The sequence below is a fragment of the Seriola lalandi genome, unplaced genomic scaffold (assembly GCF_002814215.2).
Source record: "Seriola lalandi dorsalis isolate HSWRI2012SDOR001 ecotype SW California unplaced genomic scaffold, Sedor1 jcf7180002054307, whole genome shotgun sequence".
Taxonomy (NCBI): Eukaryota; Metazoa; Chordata; class Actinopteri; order Carangiformes; family Carangidae; genus Seriola; species Seriola lalandi.
The window spans coordinates 89740-105692 of NW_019524860.1; the positions used below are offsets into that span (position 1 = coordinate 89740).

The 15953-nt window shown below is 41.8% G+C and overlaps 1 protein-coding gene across 9 annotated transcripts in view; it reads left to right on the forward strand.

Moving 5' to 3' along the window:
• The window catches only part of rapgef2b (Rap guanine nucleotide exchange factor 2b), a 103156-nt gene that overhangs the window by 26763 nt on the left and 60440 nt on the right, over positions 1-15953 (forward strand). For all 9 annotated transcript variants that reach the window (XM_087174047.1, XM_087174048.1, XM_023406420.2 and 6 more), the window contains exons 3-4: positions 1360-1416; positions 10606-10689. In XM_087174047.1, the coding sequence (XP_087030173.1) occupies positions 1360-1416; positions 10606-10689 (141 nt within the window). The remainder of the gene's footprint in view (positions 1-1359; positions 1417-10605; positions 10690-15953) is intronic.

Below are 15953 nucleotides of genomic sequence, written 5' to 3' on the forward strand. Positions count from 1 at the left end.
GAAGCCTTTTGTGTTTTGATCAGCTGCTGTTTACTATAGCTGCCTGCCTGTAATGTTGAGTTGTTCTTGTCTTCTCCGGAGGCGTGTATGGACGACTTCTTCACATTTATGTGGAGGAAAAAAAGGGTTTAATTCCTAAATCAGAGAGCTACCATTATTTATCCGTATGAAATATCTGAGTGGGGAAAAAAAAACATTTATGCAATGATAAATCCTTGGTTTAAAATGTTAAGCTCAAACAAAAGGAAAACAAAACAAGATTTCAACAGTGGGAGTGTAAAGGGAGTCTGTCCCTAATTTATGAAGAGACACCCGTGCACAGATTACACTCAAGCACTCGTCCAAACCCTTGACACTTATTTTGGGAGCAGAGGCACAAGTAGTCTATTAGACTATGAGATTAAGTGTTGAAATCCCCCCCTAAAAATAACTAAAAATCTCCGTTACTGTTAAGCAAGGCACTAAACCGCCAGCTGCTACAGTGCCGCCGCCTTGGGTTCAAATACGCAAGACTTGATCTGTGTGCCACGGGACATGAGTGCAACTATGGACAAATTCACCAGAGCTGTCCAACATAAATAAATAGATAAAAAGACGACTGCTAAATGCATATAAAAATATCCCAAACATAAAAAGCAGATGCTTGGACTGATGATATAACCATGTCATACTTTTAGTGTTCCCATAAAATAGTTACCAAATAGATGAAAGGTTACGTCAGAGTATTTTCAGTACAACGGCAGTGAAAGATATGCACACACACACACACACACACACACACACACACACACACACACACACACATAATGTATCTAAAACTTTAGCCGTAAATGTCAAACTCTGGTGTAAAAAAACCCCCCAGAGGTTTATTTATGACAAACTTTCACAATCCCCAGAAGGAATCCATCGTAGAAGAAGCTGAACAACCGACTTCCCCACGAGCAGTCGCCACTCTCACGCTCTTGTTCTTAATTTGGTGCCGCCATTGTTCTGAACCTACAACCTGCATCTGGATAACACTTCACTTAACCTTTTTTTTTTTAATAAAACAGCAATTACATCTTACAAATTCAACCTGTCACTGGTGTAGAAAATCATATGATGTAGATTTGCCAAAAACAAATAAACGATAACATTTCATCTCAAAATAACTGACTCACTGGAGGGTGAATTTTTTGCTTTTACTGGATTCAGCAGAGCAAACAGTTCCTTTATTAGAGCTAGATTTCGATCTATCCCCTTCATGTATTGTTTGTTTTGTGATAATGTTAACCAGCCTTTTATTGAAGTAAAGTCACTGTGTGCTGCTGTTGTTTTCTGACTGCCACTCTCCCCTCCCTCTCCCCTCTGTCCCTGCAGGATAATGTGTGAGACGGTGCGTTATGAGCGACATGAAGCCAATGAAGTGCTGTACTAGTAAGTACTACATGTCTGCTTTTGCATGTGTGTGGAGGCCTTGTGTGTAAATGGACATTGATGATATGTGGTTAGATGATTACATTTCTACCAGCGTAAGAAAACATAAGGGAAAACTGGGGGCAGCCAATGAAACAATAGTTCAATTCAGTTTGATCAAGACTCACTCCGGCCCGAGCCGTTACTCAGCCTTATTGATGAGCCGCCGCACGCTGGCTGCACACGGCGCAGCGACCTGGGTGACTTCAATGAAAACAAATGTCTATAAAGCACAGAATCAGTCAGAGGACGACTTTACGAAGGTGTGTGTGTGTTTCAGCTCCACACCAAACCACTCGACAGCATCACTGAAGAAAAAGAGACATAGAAGGGATTTCCACTCTAATTTCAGCTGGATTCAATAAGTCGCTGTTCTGAGTCGACGAAGAAAAACAGCAGCTATAATGGCTCCTAAAAGCATTTTCCTCTGATGGCGTTAGAGCAAGCCAGTCACAAGAGGTAATGCTTATGTGCTTCCTCCTTTAAGCTACGGTTGTGGAGGGTTTAATATGATTGGAAAGCTGTATTGACAGTTTCCACACGGCTTCTGAGTGTGTTTGGATCCATTTTTGAAAAGCTGCCACAACTGCAGGAAGCAGGAAAACGCACAGTGTTTGACTGCTGTCACATGTCGACGTCTTCCAAGCGCCCGCGGTGAGAATCAAGACAGTTAATTAACTCTATCAGCGTCTCGAGGGGCCGAGAGAGGGCGCATTGTCCCTTCTATGCCCCCTAATCCCCCGTGTGTGTGTGTGTGTGAGTGTGTGTGTGAGTGTGTGTGTGAGAGAGTGAGTGAGTGTGAGTGTGTGCTGGGATGACGTGGAAGAGTCAACACCTCATTAGAAGCACACTTGGCAATGTGGGAGCTGATTAAACAATAGGAATGCAGATGAAACGGTGGTCACATAATATTTCAGCAAGATTCCCTCAGGCCCCTCACACCAGTCACTACACACACACACACACACACACACACACACACACCTCTCTCTCTATATATGTATATATAATAGTCTAGTAAAGAAGCCTGCTTTGCAATCTTTGATGTTGCAGCCAAATTTGTGTCAGAAATGTACCGACGAAGGAAAAGTACGACACTGAACCGACTGAATCTTAAAGAGAGACGTTTCTGTTTTGGCGTCTGTCCACAACGAGACGTGGAGTTAAAACCTGCCCAGACACAGTCATGTAGAGGGAGTTCGTGAGGTAAACCTTCTGTTGCCTCTAACTAACTTTATAATCATCCTTTAATTCATACATGTCAGCAGCAGTTTCTCATGTCAGTGCAGATGTTGTCACTGAGTTGTAGTAGGGGAGTAACGGTACGTGAAACTCACATCTCGGTATTTAACCCGGGGTTTGAATTCAACGTTTGGACAACATTACATTTCTTTTCATTTACGTCAAAATTAATTATGAGTTTAACTTGTAAACTAGTGGCAAACTGGCCATCATTTCAAATTGGATGACTTGTTGAGTCTTGAACAGAAGAAAAGCACATAAAGGCACATTTCTTAAAAAGAAAAGAAAAGAAAAACATACCTAAGTCATCTAGGTATTAATGATATTGCTGCAATCTACCAACAAGACTTAAAGTGTTTCAGAAGGTAATCAAATATATTAGAAATAAATGATATGATAATAAAATCAATTAAGTGCAGCAAGTAGAAAATTATTGATACATTCACTCTGTTCTCACGTTTGAGATTAATGTATCCACAGTGTGCTTTTATTTTGAAAGCCACAGTGAGAGAGAGAGAGAGAGAGAGAGAGAGGTAAGTCAGGGAGAGAGAGAGGGGATGACATGCAACTACGGTCCACGGGTTGGAATCGAACCCGGGCCGCTGCGGTCAGGACATATGGTACGTCAGGTGAGCGACCTGGAGATCTGACTGTTTGCTAACCTGTCCTAGACTGAACAGAACAGATCGGTTAAAGCTAGATTATATTCATTTGGATCACAACGCCAACCGAACTGTACGTGAACCGTTTTACACGCCTCAGTTGTAGTGATAATTATTTTGCCAGACAAATGTTGTGATCGTAGAAAGTTTTGCAGCTATGCAGGAGCGACAGGTTTTATTTATGAGCCGCGATCCCATCACTATATTGGACGGCAGCTAAATCCTGAGTCTGGGTGTGTATTAAAACGCACTGAATGGACGTTTAACCAGCTGACACTAACCGGGTTGTTCGTCCCGCTCGATGTCGGCGGTGATCCACGCCGGTTGTGTTTTCTGACAGAAAGAGGACGAAGGAGAAGAGATTGAGCCGCTCTCTCACTCACAAATCTTTATGGAAATAAAAAACTCTGGTCTGGACAAACATCTGCACAGCGTTTTCAGATTCACACAGCATGAACGCTACTTTGCTCGGTTTAAGAAACACAGCAGGTTATTTTCTTATTGGTTTATTGGGTCATTTAATTGATGTGTATGCTTTTTATTTATTTATTTTTTCCAGTTGTCTCGGCACAACAGTTTGCTTGCATGTGTTCGTGTATGTCTGTGTTTGCGTGCTTGCATGTATTAACCTATAAAAGTCGGTCGCTGATAAGAGCTGGGCGTTAAACAGCAGCAGATCAGATTGAATTTCCTCCTCTGTGGGATCTTAATCAGTCTTCTCTTCTGAAAATACAAGCTTCTAACAGCCTGTCTTCGTTTCCTCGTGCCTTTTTATAACAACGGCAATAATCTGCCAGGGAACGAGGGCTTTAAAAGTCAATGGGGGAATTTAATGTGATAGTATCTCAATTAGGTTGTAAAAATTGTATGGCTTGTACATTGACACATTTGTCAGACAGCTGTAAAGAGAGTTCATTCCCTTGAAAGAGGAAGTCACCGTCAAATGATTATTTTTACCGAAACTGTAATGACTTTAAAAGGAGGATTTTCATCCGGCTCAAACATCGGTGACAAATGTCAGGTTTTGTTTTCACTCTGTCGCAACCAGAGAGCCGCTTTCTAGAAATGCTGTGTTGCATCAACACTCAAGGATCATAACTGTAAGAGGGAGGGAGACATTCAACTTAACATTTCATTGTAAATGTGCGTTGACCTCAGCAGGGAGTATTCCTCGCCATTGTACAACATACGGTTTGAGGTGAATTGTGGGATACATTTCATCCTAGAGGTGAAGGGAGAAAAACGTAGAGAACGAGGAAGGATGTTAACCAGTGCTGGGCGATACGAATGAATGACACTGTCCGAGTATATGTGATTATATATCACAAGCAAATATGCTGTATATTGGATATGATGCATTATCTGGAAGTTCAGATAGATAGAAAAATAATCAGGTAGCACTGGCTGTCACTGCCAAACCTCACTATTGTAATATTTTAAAACTAATACCTCATGTCCGTGTATAAATAAACCATAAATAACCATCACACGTGACACAGAAAAGCATCAGATCCTCACACCTGAGCTTAAACCTCCTACTTATAATCAGTTATTTAAACAGCTGCCACTTAATTTTCTGTCAGTCGACAAATCGTTTCACAGTTTCTTTTTAATTCTCAAATAAGCTAAGAAGATTATTTTCTCAGGTAGCCTTAAATGTATAGAAAAAGATTTATGTCTGAGCTGTAGATATCGCTTCACTGTTTGGCAGCCATGTCTCTTCTGGGCCGTTCCAGAAGTGCGGACAAAATCCAGGAGAACATTTTTGCCTTTGAACTAAATCCTGGCCGCAGATGATGTTTTCTTTTTCTACAAACCCTCATAATGCTGGATAAAAACCTCTCTGATTCATTCAAATGGCTTAGTTAATGACCCACACACTCACAGCCTCACCCCGACCGTCCCTGACAGTCGGCAGTCCTGGAGTAATGATAGGAGGATAATAGTTTTAAAAAAAAGTCCTCATTTCTCCCGCCTGGGGCTCTAGATTGCTAGAGTGCAAACACAACACACACACACACACACACACACACACACACACACACAGTCGCACTCGATATCTCATGAAAACATCCCAGAGTTTGAGAGCCTGAACCTCTCAGGATTTACCGTCCAGAGATTATCGTGCCAAAGCCCTCCTGAGATGGAGGCTGACCTGGCACATTTTTACAGCGGCTGGCGAAGAGGGTTAGTATCTTCCGGTCAGCCTTTAACCTCTTCCATGTCGGCCCTTTCAGCGCAATCCTTGACCTTTGACCCACACTGGTTTGTGTGGGCCAACAGAAAAGACCAGGCTTATGAATTTGCAATGCAGTGGGGTTTTTTGTTATGTTTCTGCTGGAGTGGCAGGTAGCTCGTTTGGCAGTTAAATTTGTTTTTAATAACGTTTGACGTCAGTTTTCCATTTAATTAGAGTTAAGATAATAAATTAATCAGCAACAAGTTTGTCAATAGATCGATCGTCTGTGTTGTTTGTGCCACAAACTGATTTGGGTTTTTGACTGTAGGTTGAAATTTGAAGCCTCCAGGAAATTGTGATGGAAAATTCCTCTATTTTTTGATAGGTAATGACCAATCGATTAATTAAAAGTCTCATATTTTACAAGTTGATCTGTTGGGAAAGAGAAAAACAGAAACATTTAGGTGTTACAACCCGCCTTGTTTAAATAAAGCAGTTACTCTGTCATTGTATTTTTTTGCAGATTTGTTATCTTGTAATAATGGATCATGACAATGCTAAAGAGGAACCGTTTGCAGACTGTGATGTTTAACCCGTAGTGGAGGTGCAGAGGGAGCCACGCTCCGGTGCAGCTGTCAGGAAGTTCCTCCTCTTCCCTGTGACACTCTGAATATTCTGCTCTTCAGGCAGCGAGTCGCAGCACGGGAGACGATGAAACTGACTGAATGATAAAAAATGATCATCACGTCCCATCCGACCAGTCGGATTTAATGATTATACATCCCAGTAGAAACTACACAGTTAGACGTTAGTCATTTCTAAGTATCTGGTTATTAAACTGGAGAAAAAGAAAAGCAGAAAGGCAGAATTTTATATTTGACTTAGAAGAAGAAAAGTTCCAGACAACAACCCTTGTATTTTGGTGAATTCTTCAATTTTATTCAACTTGTATAAATCATAAAGATCGAAGAGTTTACTCTCTGTCCTCTCCCACCTCCTCACTGGAGCTTTCTCAAATTGAAAATATGGTATGAATGTTTTATTTCATAATGGCACCCACGCCATTGTGGTTTTGAGAGTCTCTTGAGGGCTGCATGATGAAAGCATCAGAACAACAACAATTTAAATTGGTCATATTTTTAGTTGCTTATTTATATTTGGCCTCTGAATAACACAACGCTTTTGTTTTGAAACTCCTCACATCCCACCTTCCTGTCCGTCCAGCCATTTTTAACCTCGTGTTTTGTTGAGGTTGGCTGTACTCGCTCATTGTCAGGGGTCCCACACACTCCACTGCTGCATGTGCAAAAATAAACAGTGAAAACAAACCAATTTTCTTTCTTTGCTTCTGACCTTATTGAAACCCATAATGTAGAAAGGTCTTAAAGGGACAAGTTGAAGTTTATGTTTGATGTTTAATGAGCTATGCATCAACAAATATGTATATCCTATATTCCTTTTGTTAGTAAAAACGTCATTTACGGATCAAGCTGAATCAATAAGTTGATAAATCGTTTAGGCAAACGACAGAAAATTAGTATTTCAATAATTGATTAATCATTTCAGTAATTTTTGATAGGGTTAGTGATAAAATACTAAATATAAATGGATTTTGGTCTGTTGGTTGAATAAAACAAAGACACTGAATACATCAACTTTGATTAAGGACGAAAGGATTAATCAGGATTAATCAATCGAATAGTCAGAGAGGTTTATGAATGAAGTGTAATACAACTCCAGAGCTAAAACGTCGGATATAAAACCTATGAAAATTGAGTTTAAGCCTCAAAATCATGTTCATAAGCATTTTTTTTAATTAAATCAGAAAAAGTCCTGAAGTATTGAGGTGATGAACAAAATGTTATGTTTGTGTTTTTGGCCACAGGCCGAACGTTTCACCCACGAATGTCTGTGACTGAGTGACAGAGTTGTTTTGGTTTTTTTTTTTTTTTCCCCCACCCTGAACACACCCACCCACGCTGCAGCCATGCACCTAGTCCTGTTGAGCTGTTCGACATTGGGATCGACATCCTGTCTGAGTCTGACTGATCATTTTTCTGACAGTCAAATATGACTCAGTTGCACATTTTCGAAAAGGGAATTTTTATTCTTGAATGAAACTCTTCGTTTTGTAAGACCCGAACCTCCTCTCGCGAAAGTCTTGATGCAATAATCACTCTCCCCCAGTCGTTTTTACCCCCCCACCCCCCCCCCCCCCCATCGCCTCTGTGGCTCTCGTATAACCTGATTCCCCACTGTTACTGGCTTCCCGGTGGGGGCTTTGGTGGATGATGTTTAGTGTTTGACGATCGCTCCTAGTACGCGTGACCCAGTTCAGTCAAGCTGTCGCGGCACATAAGAGTCTCCTATCTCTTACTTTTTTGGTGCTGCATCTTCTCTTCTTCTTACTCCTCCTCCTCCTCCTCCTCAGCCATGCCAAGGTTCTCCCCTCGCTCCGCGCATCTGCAATTAATAATTGAGCATTTCATTCGCGTCGTCTCCGAATGCAAAGAGGAGCCATGAAAGGATGGAAACGAGTCTGGAGGGAGGCGGATGGAGATCAGTGGAGGGAAAAGGAAAAGGGATGCTGTCGGAGGGAACGAGGGAGATTTTGTAGTGTGTCAGTAGGGTGTGCTGTCTACAGCCTCATTAGTTCTGCAAGGAGAGTGTGGAGAGGAGGAGGAAGGAGGCGAGACTTTGTTCTCAGTGATTAAAAAAAAAAAACTCAGTCAGCACAGTGATGCTGGGTGTGAATATATGTGTTTGTGTGGGGGCGGGTGTATAATAAGTGCACCCATCCTTTACCTTTCTGTAAGCAAAAACCAGTCCCATCCTGCTGATGTCTGGCTGGTCATTGATTTCTTTTTCTTTCTCCCTCTGGTTTCAATTAAAAAGTCTCACTCAGAGCAGGTGAACATGTTCAGCGATAATCACACAAGCCGCCGCCGCCTTATTAACGCCAGAGCTCCTTGAAAAACAGGACTCGATTCCTGCCTCATCAGGCAGGCGTTCGTCGTCGGGGGTTTGAGGTGACGTTTCAAAGCGGTGACTGGTAAACAGACAGGTGGAGGCGTCCGACAGGGAAGCATTCATTTGAATTTCTAGTTAAGCTGATGCTGTGTATTCAAAGCGGAGATAATTATAGGTTTTGCAGAAGCATAACATTAATACCTGAATTGATACAGACTGATAATAAACCAGTAAATGTTTCATGTGTTTATAAGGCACATACACTTATTGACGTTCCTCCTGAGTTAAATGAGAAAAACTGATTCCACTTTCATGTCCCTACAGTAAATATGAAGCTACAGCTGGTTAGCTTAGCTTAGCACAAAGACTAAGATCTTGTGCTTTTTGCACTTTTGTATTTGTACAGATTAAGCAAACAAGATATAAGGTGTTAATTAGTGAGTGGCTGGAAGGCAGTTGGGACAGGCTAGCAGTTGTTCTGCTAAGCTAAGCTAACTAGCTGCTGCTTGCAGCTTTATGTTCACTGCACACACATGAGAGTGGTATCAAAATGTCAACTAAGTCATGCCATAACATGCAATAAATAAACCATGCATAGTTCTAGTCACAATTGTAGTTTAAAAAAAAAATGTAATAAGTCAGACATATAAACATGTAGAAGAAGAATATCTGTCTGACATCACACATCTCAATGAGACTGTGCAGATTGTCTTGCACAATAATCATATCTGTTGCAGTCATAATGCAGCTTTAGTTTTTGACAATGGCCGCAGCAAAATGAAAGCAGTTGCTGTCGTTTGCTGACGTGCCGAAACACAGTTCATGTCAAGTTCCCAGCACTGGAGAAGGATGCTATTAGTGTCATGAGAACACTTCCTTCTCTGTTTTTCTGCTTCCTTTTTACTGTCAAGAAGCTGCTCGGTGACATGTTTTATTGGCAAAGAGCTGTCAAACAAGATTTTTTTAAAATCACAATTAACCACAATGTTTTCTTAAAGACAGTAAAAGTAAAATCTTCAAAGAAGCGTTTGTGTTGTTGTTTCCTCTGTGTTTGTCGTTTGAGCCGTCCGACCGGTCGCATGTAAATGAGAGCAAGCATTAACTTTTTTTTTTTTATCCGTCTCCATAGCTTTTGTTTACACTCGCAGTAGGTTAACATACACGGCCTCTTTGATAATCCTGCGTGTACTGGGCGAAGAAGATTCAGTGTATCTCAGCTGTGTGAGATTATTTCTCTGCAATCCCTCCGCTATCCATGAAAGACCGAGGATAAGCTAGATGAGCAAGGAAATCAGATTCATGCATTTCAGCAGCTAGGTTTATCCTCTAAAAAGCTTGCTTTATTTACACTGACGGTCCAGTTTTAATATCTGAAATGTTCATATCTATTTATCTAAAGACAAATTCTCCTCTGAAATATCTTTGACTTTCCTGAGGCCTTCGGTTCAAATTAAATCGGCAAACGTGCCTGTTAAGTGTGTGTGTGTGTGTGTGTGTGTGTGTGTGTGTGTGTGTGTGTGTGTTTACCAGTCATGTTGCACAGACTTGACAGCCAGCTGCATCACTCAGGGGTCAGTCTGAGTTTACTTTGTCTGCAATGCCCAGTTTCCTCGTCTGTGTGTTTCAACAGGGCCGTGGGTGTGGGTGGATGAGAGATGAATCCTCAGTTCATTCATAGTTCTCTCTCTCTCTCTCTCTCTCTCTCTCTCTCTCTCTCTCTTCAAATTATTTGTTTTTTTGTCCGACCAACAAATGAGAACCTAAAGACATTCAGTTCACTATCGCACAGAACCAATTATGCCAGAAAATATTCATGTTTGAGAAGCTTTAAACACAGTTTTTGGCATTTATGCTAAAAAAAAAAAAAAAAAAAATCAAAACACTTGATTAATTTTCTGGCAATAAACTAAACTAATCAAATCAGATCAGAGCTTAACATTTTAATTTGCTCATTGTTCTTACAGCTTCACCTCAGTGTGCAGAGTCTCTTCACAGCTTGTTTCCAATGTACTGTATAGTGAAATAAAATATAATGTCTTTTAAGTTTATCCAGCTCGTTCACGTCTCTCCCTTCTTCTTCTTCTTCTTCTCCTTCAGCCCTGACGACATCGGAAGCTGCTGGTACATCCTGTTGTCCGGCTCCGTCTTCATCAAGGAGTCCATGTTCCTGCCCAGAAGCAGGTAGGATCATCATCATCATCATCATCATCATCATTATCATCATTTGGGGGTGTTTGATGGTTTGATCTTGGCACTAGCATATGAGCAGCTTTCTCCCTTCAAAGACTGTTTAGAACAGGCACAAAGGGAGATGAAAGCTAATCCTGGATTTAAAGAAAGAGCCAACTTTGATTTATTTTATCTCAAAAAAAAAGTTTGTTTCCCTTCTTCTCCAGACGAATAAACAGGAGTGACTCATTTTTTTTTAAAACCAAAATTGGGTTTTTAAACATTGTGTTCAGAGAAGATACTAAAGGTTACAAAAGGAAAAGTTCCCAAAAGTTTTAACCTCACTGAATAAATTCACTCAGGAGAAAGTGAAAGTTACAAAAAGTGACAAAAAGTGAATGTTTTCACTTGCATTTCCTGCAGTTTTAGAGAAACAAAGCATTCATGGCCGTTCAGCGTTCGTGTTGCATAAACCTCTGTGTTTTCTCCTGCGGACAAAATAAACACAAACACACATTTCCCCTGAAAAAAAAAATGTTGCAGGTGACAAATACCCAGACGTAAACCCACGTAACTGCAGTCGTAGACAAACAAAGCATTCGCACCGTCTTCACAAATGCTTTTGTCGCCGGTGTAAGACCATAAACAGAGTCCCAATATGCTCCACACTGGCCAACATGGTGTCTGTCCTGACTAACACACCTGAGACAACACACACACACACACCTGAGCAGTGACGTACACTGGGCATGTGCGAGCCGGTGTAAACAGGAAGCAGATTTTCTTCTCTGCAGTTAATACTGCGAGCGAGGAACGGCAAAGACAGCTGCAGCGTTAAAATGCAGGATTGAACTCCTCAGCAGCTGCTAGCAAAGACGACAATGTCAGTAACACTTGCAACTCATTATCATGTTGTATCCACCACTGGTAGTCGAGGCTGATGAGAACCAATGAGGAGCGACCGTGGGTGTCTACGTTTTCGCCATACGACAACGCAAACCCGGAGGTTTTCAAAACTGCGGCGTCGTGTGGACGGGAGGCGGAAACGTAGCAAAAGAGATGCGTTTCAAAACGGAAACGTAGTAGTGTGTACGCAGCCTTAACGCTACACCGCTACACACAGGCCTCAGCCAACTGGACACGACATTAAAGAAACTTCAGCTCCAAACTGTAAAAATATCAAGAGAGCAAAGTGTGCACCTCCCCGGGAAACAGCCCACAACAAAAGAGAGGAATTAAAACGAGTGGAAACTCAACATGCAGAGCTTGAGAGCAGCTAACAGCTGCTCTGATTGTGAATGTCTGCAACACTGAAGGGGAAATATAACAATCACCCTCCCAGCTCGGTTGGCAGCGTTTGAAGCTCTGAATATTTCATCATTTACATATAAATTCATCCAGTTTCAGCAACAAATATGTGAGTATTGAAAGAAAGAAGAGAGGTTTCTCATCAGGCCATGGATGGTGGTTATCTGTGTCATCTTCACAGGACTTAAGATGCTTGTTCCCCTCTCCAGCTCACAGCGGTGATCACCGCCTCTGAAGCCGAGGCCCTAATGTTAAAAAGCTGCTATTTCACAAGTGGAACCGTTAGATGAACCGTTGCCGTGGGCGTCTTGAAAACAATGAACTTTTCATCCATTAGTCTTGCATAACACACACCTACGGCCACTAAGAGCAGGAGGCCGTCGCTGTGGCCCGTGTGGAGCAGAGTTGCGCCGGCGGCGGAGCGGGGGTCGGCAGCGGTCATTCTCTGGATTCACATGAACGTGGGCGGCATTCAGAACGGAAAAGCTCGATCGGAAATGTGCCAAAAGGCTGCTCCCCCTCTTAAATATAACCTTTACAGTTTCGCCAAGGTGAAAATGTGTGTGTGTGGGACGCTGGAGGGGGATTTGCAGGTATTGGCAGATTAAAGTTAATGCCAGACTGCAGTCGCTGGGGGCGGGGGGCTGTGAAAATGTTTACTAAGCATGTGTTGAGAAGAAGCCCGTGTGGGGATTCACTGTGCTGCATGAGACTGTGCAGGTTTGATAATAATGAGCTCAGTGACGTCAACTGCACCGCGCAGGACGGTTGTGTTTTTCTGTCACCTGCGTTCGGATTAAACACGTGACGCACAAAAAACTGCACGTTGACAAGTTTGAGTCAAAATCATTTCATATCACACGTGTGCAAGCGTTTGTCTTGGCGATGATGTTGAGGATCACATGAATAACATCAATGGGGGGGGGGGGCTCCATCCAACAGTAAATGTTGTTACCCCCGTGACCACGACCTCTCCAACTAGTTTTAACTTCCTACATTTAATTAAGACTCAACTGTAAAGCTTGGAGATGAAGAAAACGCCTCATTAAAAGCCATAAAACTGTGGCGTACAAATACGTCACATCTACACATTTAACAACAAACACTAGGAGAAGTTTGTTTTTGTTAATGCAACAGTACATGTGTTTCCTGTCTTGTGTTCTTATTGATTAGTATGTAGTAGTAGTAGTAGTAGTGGTAGTGGTAGTAGTAGTAGTAGTAGTAGTAGTAGTAGTAGTAGTAGTTTGGTGGTCGACTGGTTAAACTTCTGACTCATCGAAGCTTTAATTAGTTTGAATTTGCAGTTTGGGATTCAGATAATTTATTTATTGGAAACAGTGATGAGAGCAACTTTGGATTCAGAATGTCATTAATTTTTATAATTTCAGTTTATTGTTCACTTTATTACAGTTTCAGCTTCCACCTCCACCTCGGCCCCTCGGCAGCTGCAGGATGAAAAACTTTGAGGGGAATGAAGCGAGGCCTGTTTTTTTTTTTTGCAATGACACATTCAAAGTGACACGTTACAATTCAAGGTTTCAAGGACTTACATGGGTCATGAAACCCACTCAGTTCTCCAATGACTGTGCAAATTTCCTGTTCAAGTATTTAGAAAAAGAACGGAGAAGAATGGGACTCATGCCAGTCGTGGTTTGACTGTTTTCCCACAAACCGTACCAGGGGGATTCTTTAAAGCAGCGTGGTGCGATACTGTTTGTCGAACTGGACGCCATCAGACGTCACGGGAGGATGCGTCACGGTGTTTTCACAAGTGACGTGTTTGAATATTGAATGGTTGTTTATTCGTTGAGGATTTTCCTCAGTAGCAGCCTCTTAAAGATGAAACTATCTTCGTGTTAATGTACAGTGTATTTTCAACAGTCATTACAGTCTTATTTTAACAGCTGCAGTGACAAAGAAAAGTCCACACTGCATCACCCTCCATGAAGAGGAGAAATGATGAGGGTAAAATGGCTTGGAGGGGAAATTGGTTGTGACACGAGGAACTGAACGGAGTCCAGCGGGACTTCCTGAAGCTTTTAAAGATGTGGTGGAATTGGGTTTCAGGCAGGCCCTGCCTAGAAATGGCTGTTCGTATCTACACTGGCAGCAAGGTTGAAAACCTGATACGCCTCCATCATTCTCTTAGTGCCTCTCTCTCTCTCTCTCTCTCTCTCTCTCTCTCTCTCTCTCTCTCTCTCTCCCTCCCTCCCTCCCTCTCTCCCCCCTCCCTCGCCGCTCGCTGTAGTGAGATGTGATCCAGGGGAAGATGAATGACTCAGTCGTCAAATGAAGAAGCTGGAGCTCTGTGCCTGATTTAACCCGGATGCCTGTGTGAAATCAAACACAGCCCCCAAAATAAATAAACCTTAATAAATAGATGACACAGATTTAAAACATGTACAGGCACATGCTGCATGAACATGTAATTAAAGGAAGTTGTGCGACATGATGATGATTTATGTCGGATTAGACTTCACAGAGTGATCAGGGGTCGACTTGACCCCCCCCCCGGTAGGATTCATTTAGTCTAATGCTCATGATTTGAGGGCGATAGTCAAGTGGTTTCGGATTCACTGGAATAACGAGCTCTGTGCTCCTATGGGCTGAAGTTATGGACCATGTCTTATAACACAGAAGAAGAAGAAATAACACATTTCATACGCACAATGCAGCTTTACCGACTAAAAAGAGAAAACGATCTAACAGAAACAGCAAATACTGACCAGCGGCCTTTTTATCGTTTTGTTGTGTTGGTTGTCTCCCACTATAATCAGATCAAATATTCACACCTGTTGTTCATTGTCTGTCCAGATGCCCCACGTTGGCCGATGTTCTCTCGTCTGATTCTGCTTGTCTGACTTTTGGCGCAGAGGTCGGTCAAGAAAAGTAGCAGACGTGGAGTTATTTCTAAATGTTGAAGTGTTGATGCTGCTGTTTTCTGCACTGAAGTAGAAGAGCCTCTAATAAAATGTGAACATATTGATATTTTTTTAGTTACGGTTTTAGTAATACCCCACAGTATGAAACCGTTAACTTCCACTCTGATCACTTTGACCCTGCGCTGGTTTTACTTCTCCTTCGTGCTGCTTAATGTGACTATCAGTCGTCTGCTGTCAGCACTCGTTTCCTGATCATCAGTCCTTATATCGGCAAACACCAAAAACACTTCTCTCAACTGAATCAGCTCATATCAGCAACGAGGATTCATGTTAACGAAAGAATGTCATCCTTATCACTTCTGTGTGGCGTGGATTTCTGAGGAAAAAAAAAAAGTTAATTAGAGCTCAAAACATTTCTTTACAGTCAGCAGCGGCTCGGACAGACTCATCTGTGACCGTAGATCACACAGTTATTCTCCCCCTCTTCTCATACAGATCTGACTCAGCTCTGTTCAGGAGAATCACATAGGATATGTCCTGTTGTTGAATCGTAGATACTTGGAGTGAAACTCAAAGAAAATAACAGAGCGCTGCCTCTAGAACCATCCAACATGAAAGGAAAGATGTTAGATCTAATGGAAAATACATGAGAGAATATCTTTATGATTGAAGGTATTATCCCACTTACATCATGGCCACTTGTCAACAAAATGGCGTATTAATCAATAAAAACTATCAGTTGTTAGATCACATACAACTCATTTTCATCTAGCTGTTACCTTTTTTTTAAACATCAAAATTTAAGCATCATAAAATGTAGATCCTGACCCTCAGAACATTTCTGTCGTTTGTGTTGCTAGGCAACAGGAAGCGGATCACAAGGCTTGTTTTTGTTTTTTTATTTTTTTATATAACCTTAATCTTAAGTTTTACGAAGCCGGAAAGAGAAGTTTCGCTGATTGCTGCTGTCAGGAATAGCGATGAGTTTTGATGCAACTCGCTCTCTTTCTCTCTCGCTTTCTCTCGCTCTCCTCCCCCCTCCTTATCTTCACATCTCTTTATTTTTGGTCGCATTTCCTCTCCGGT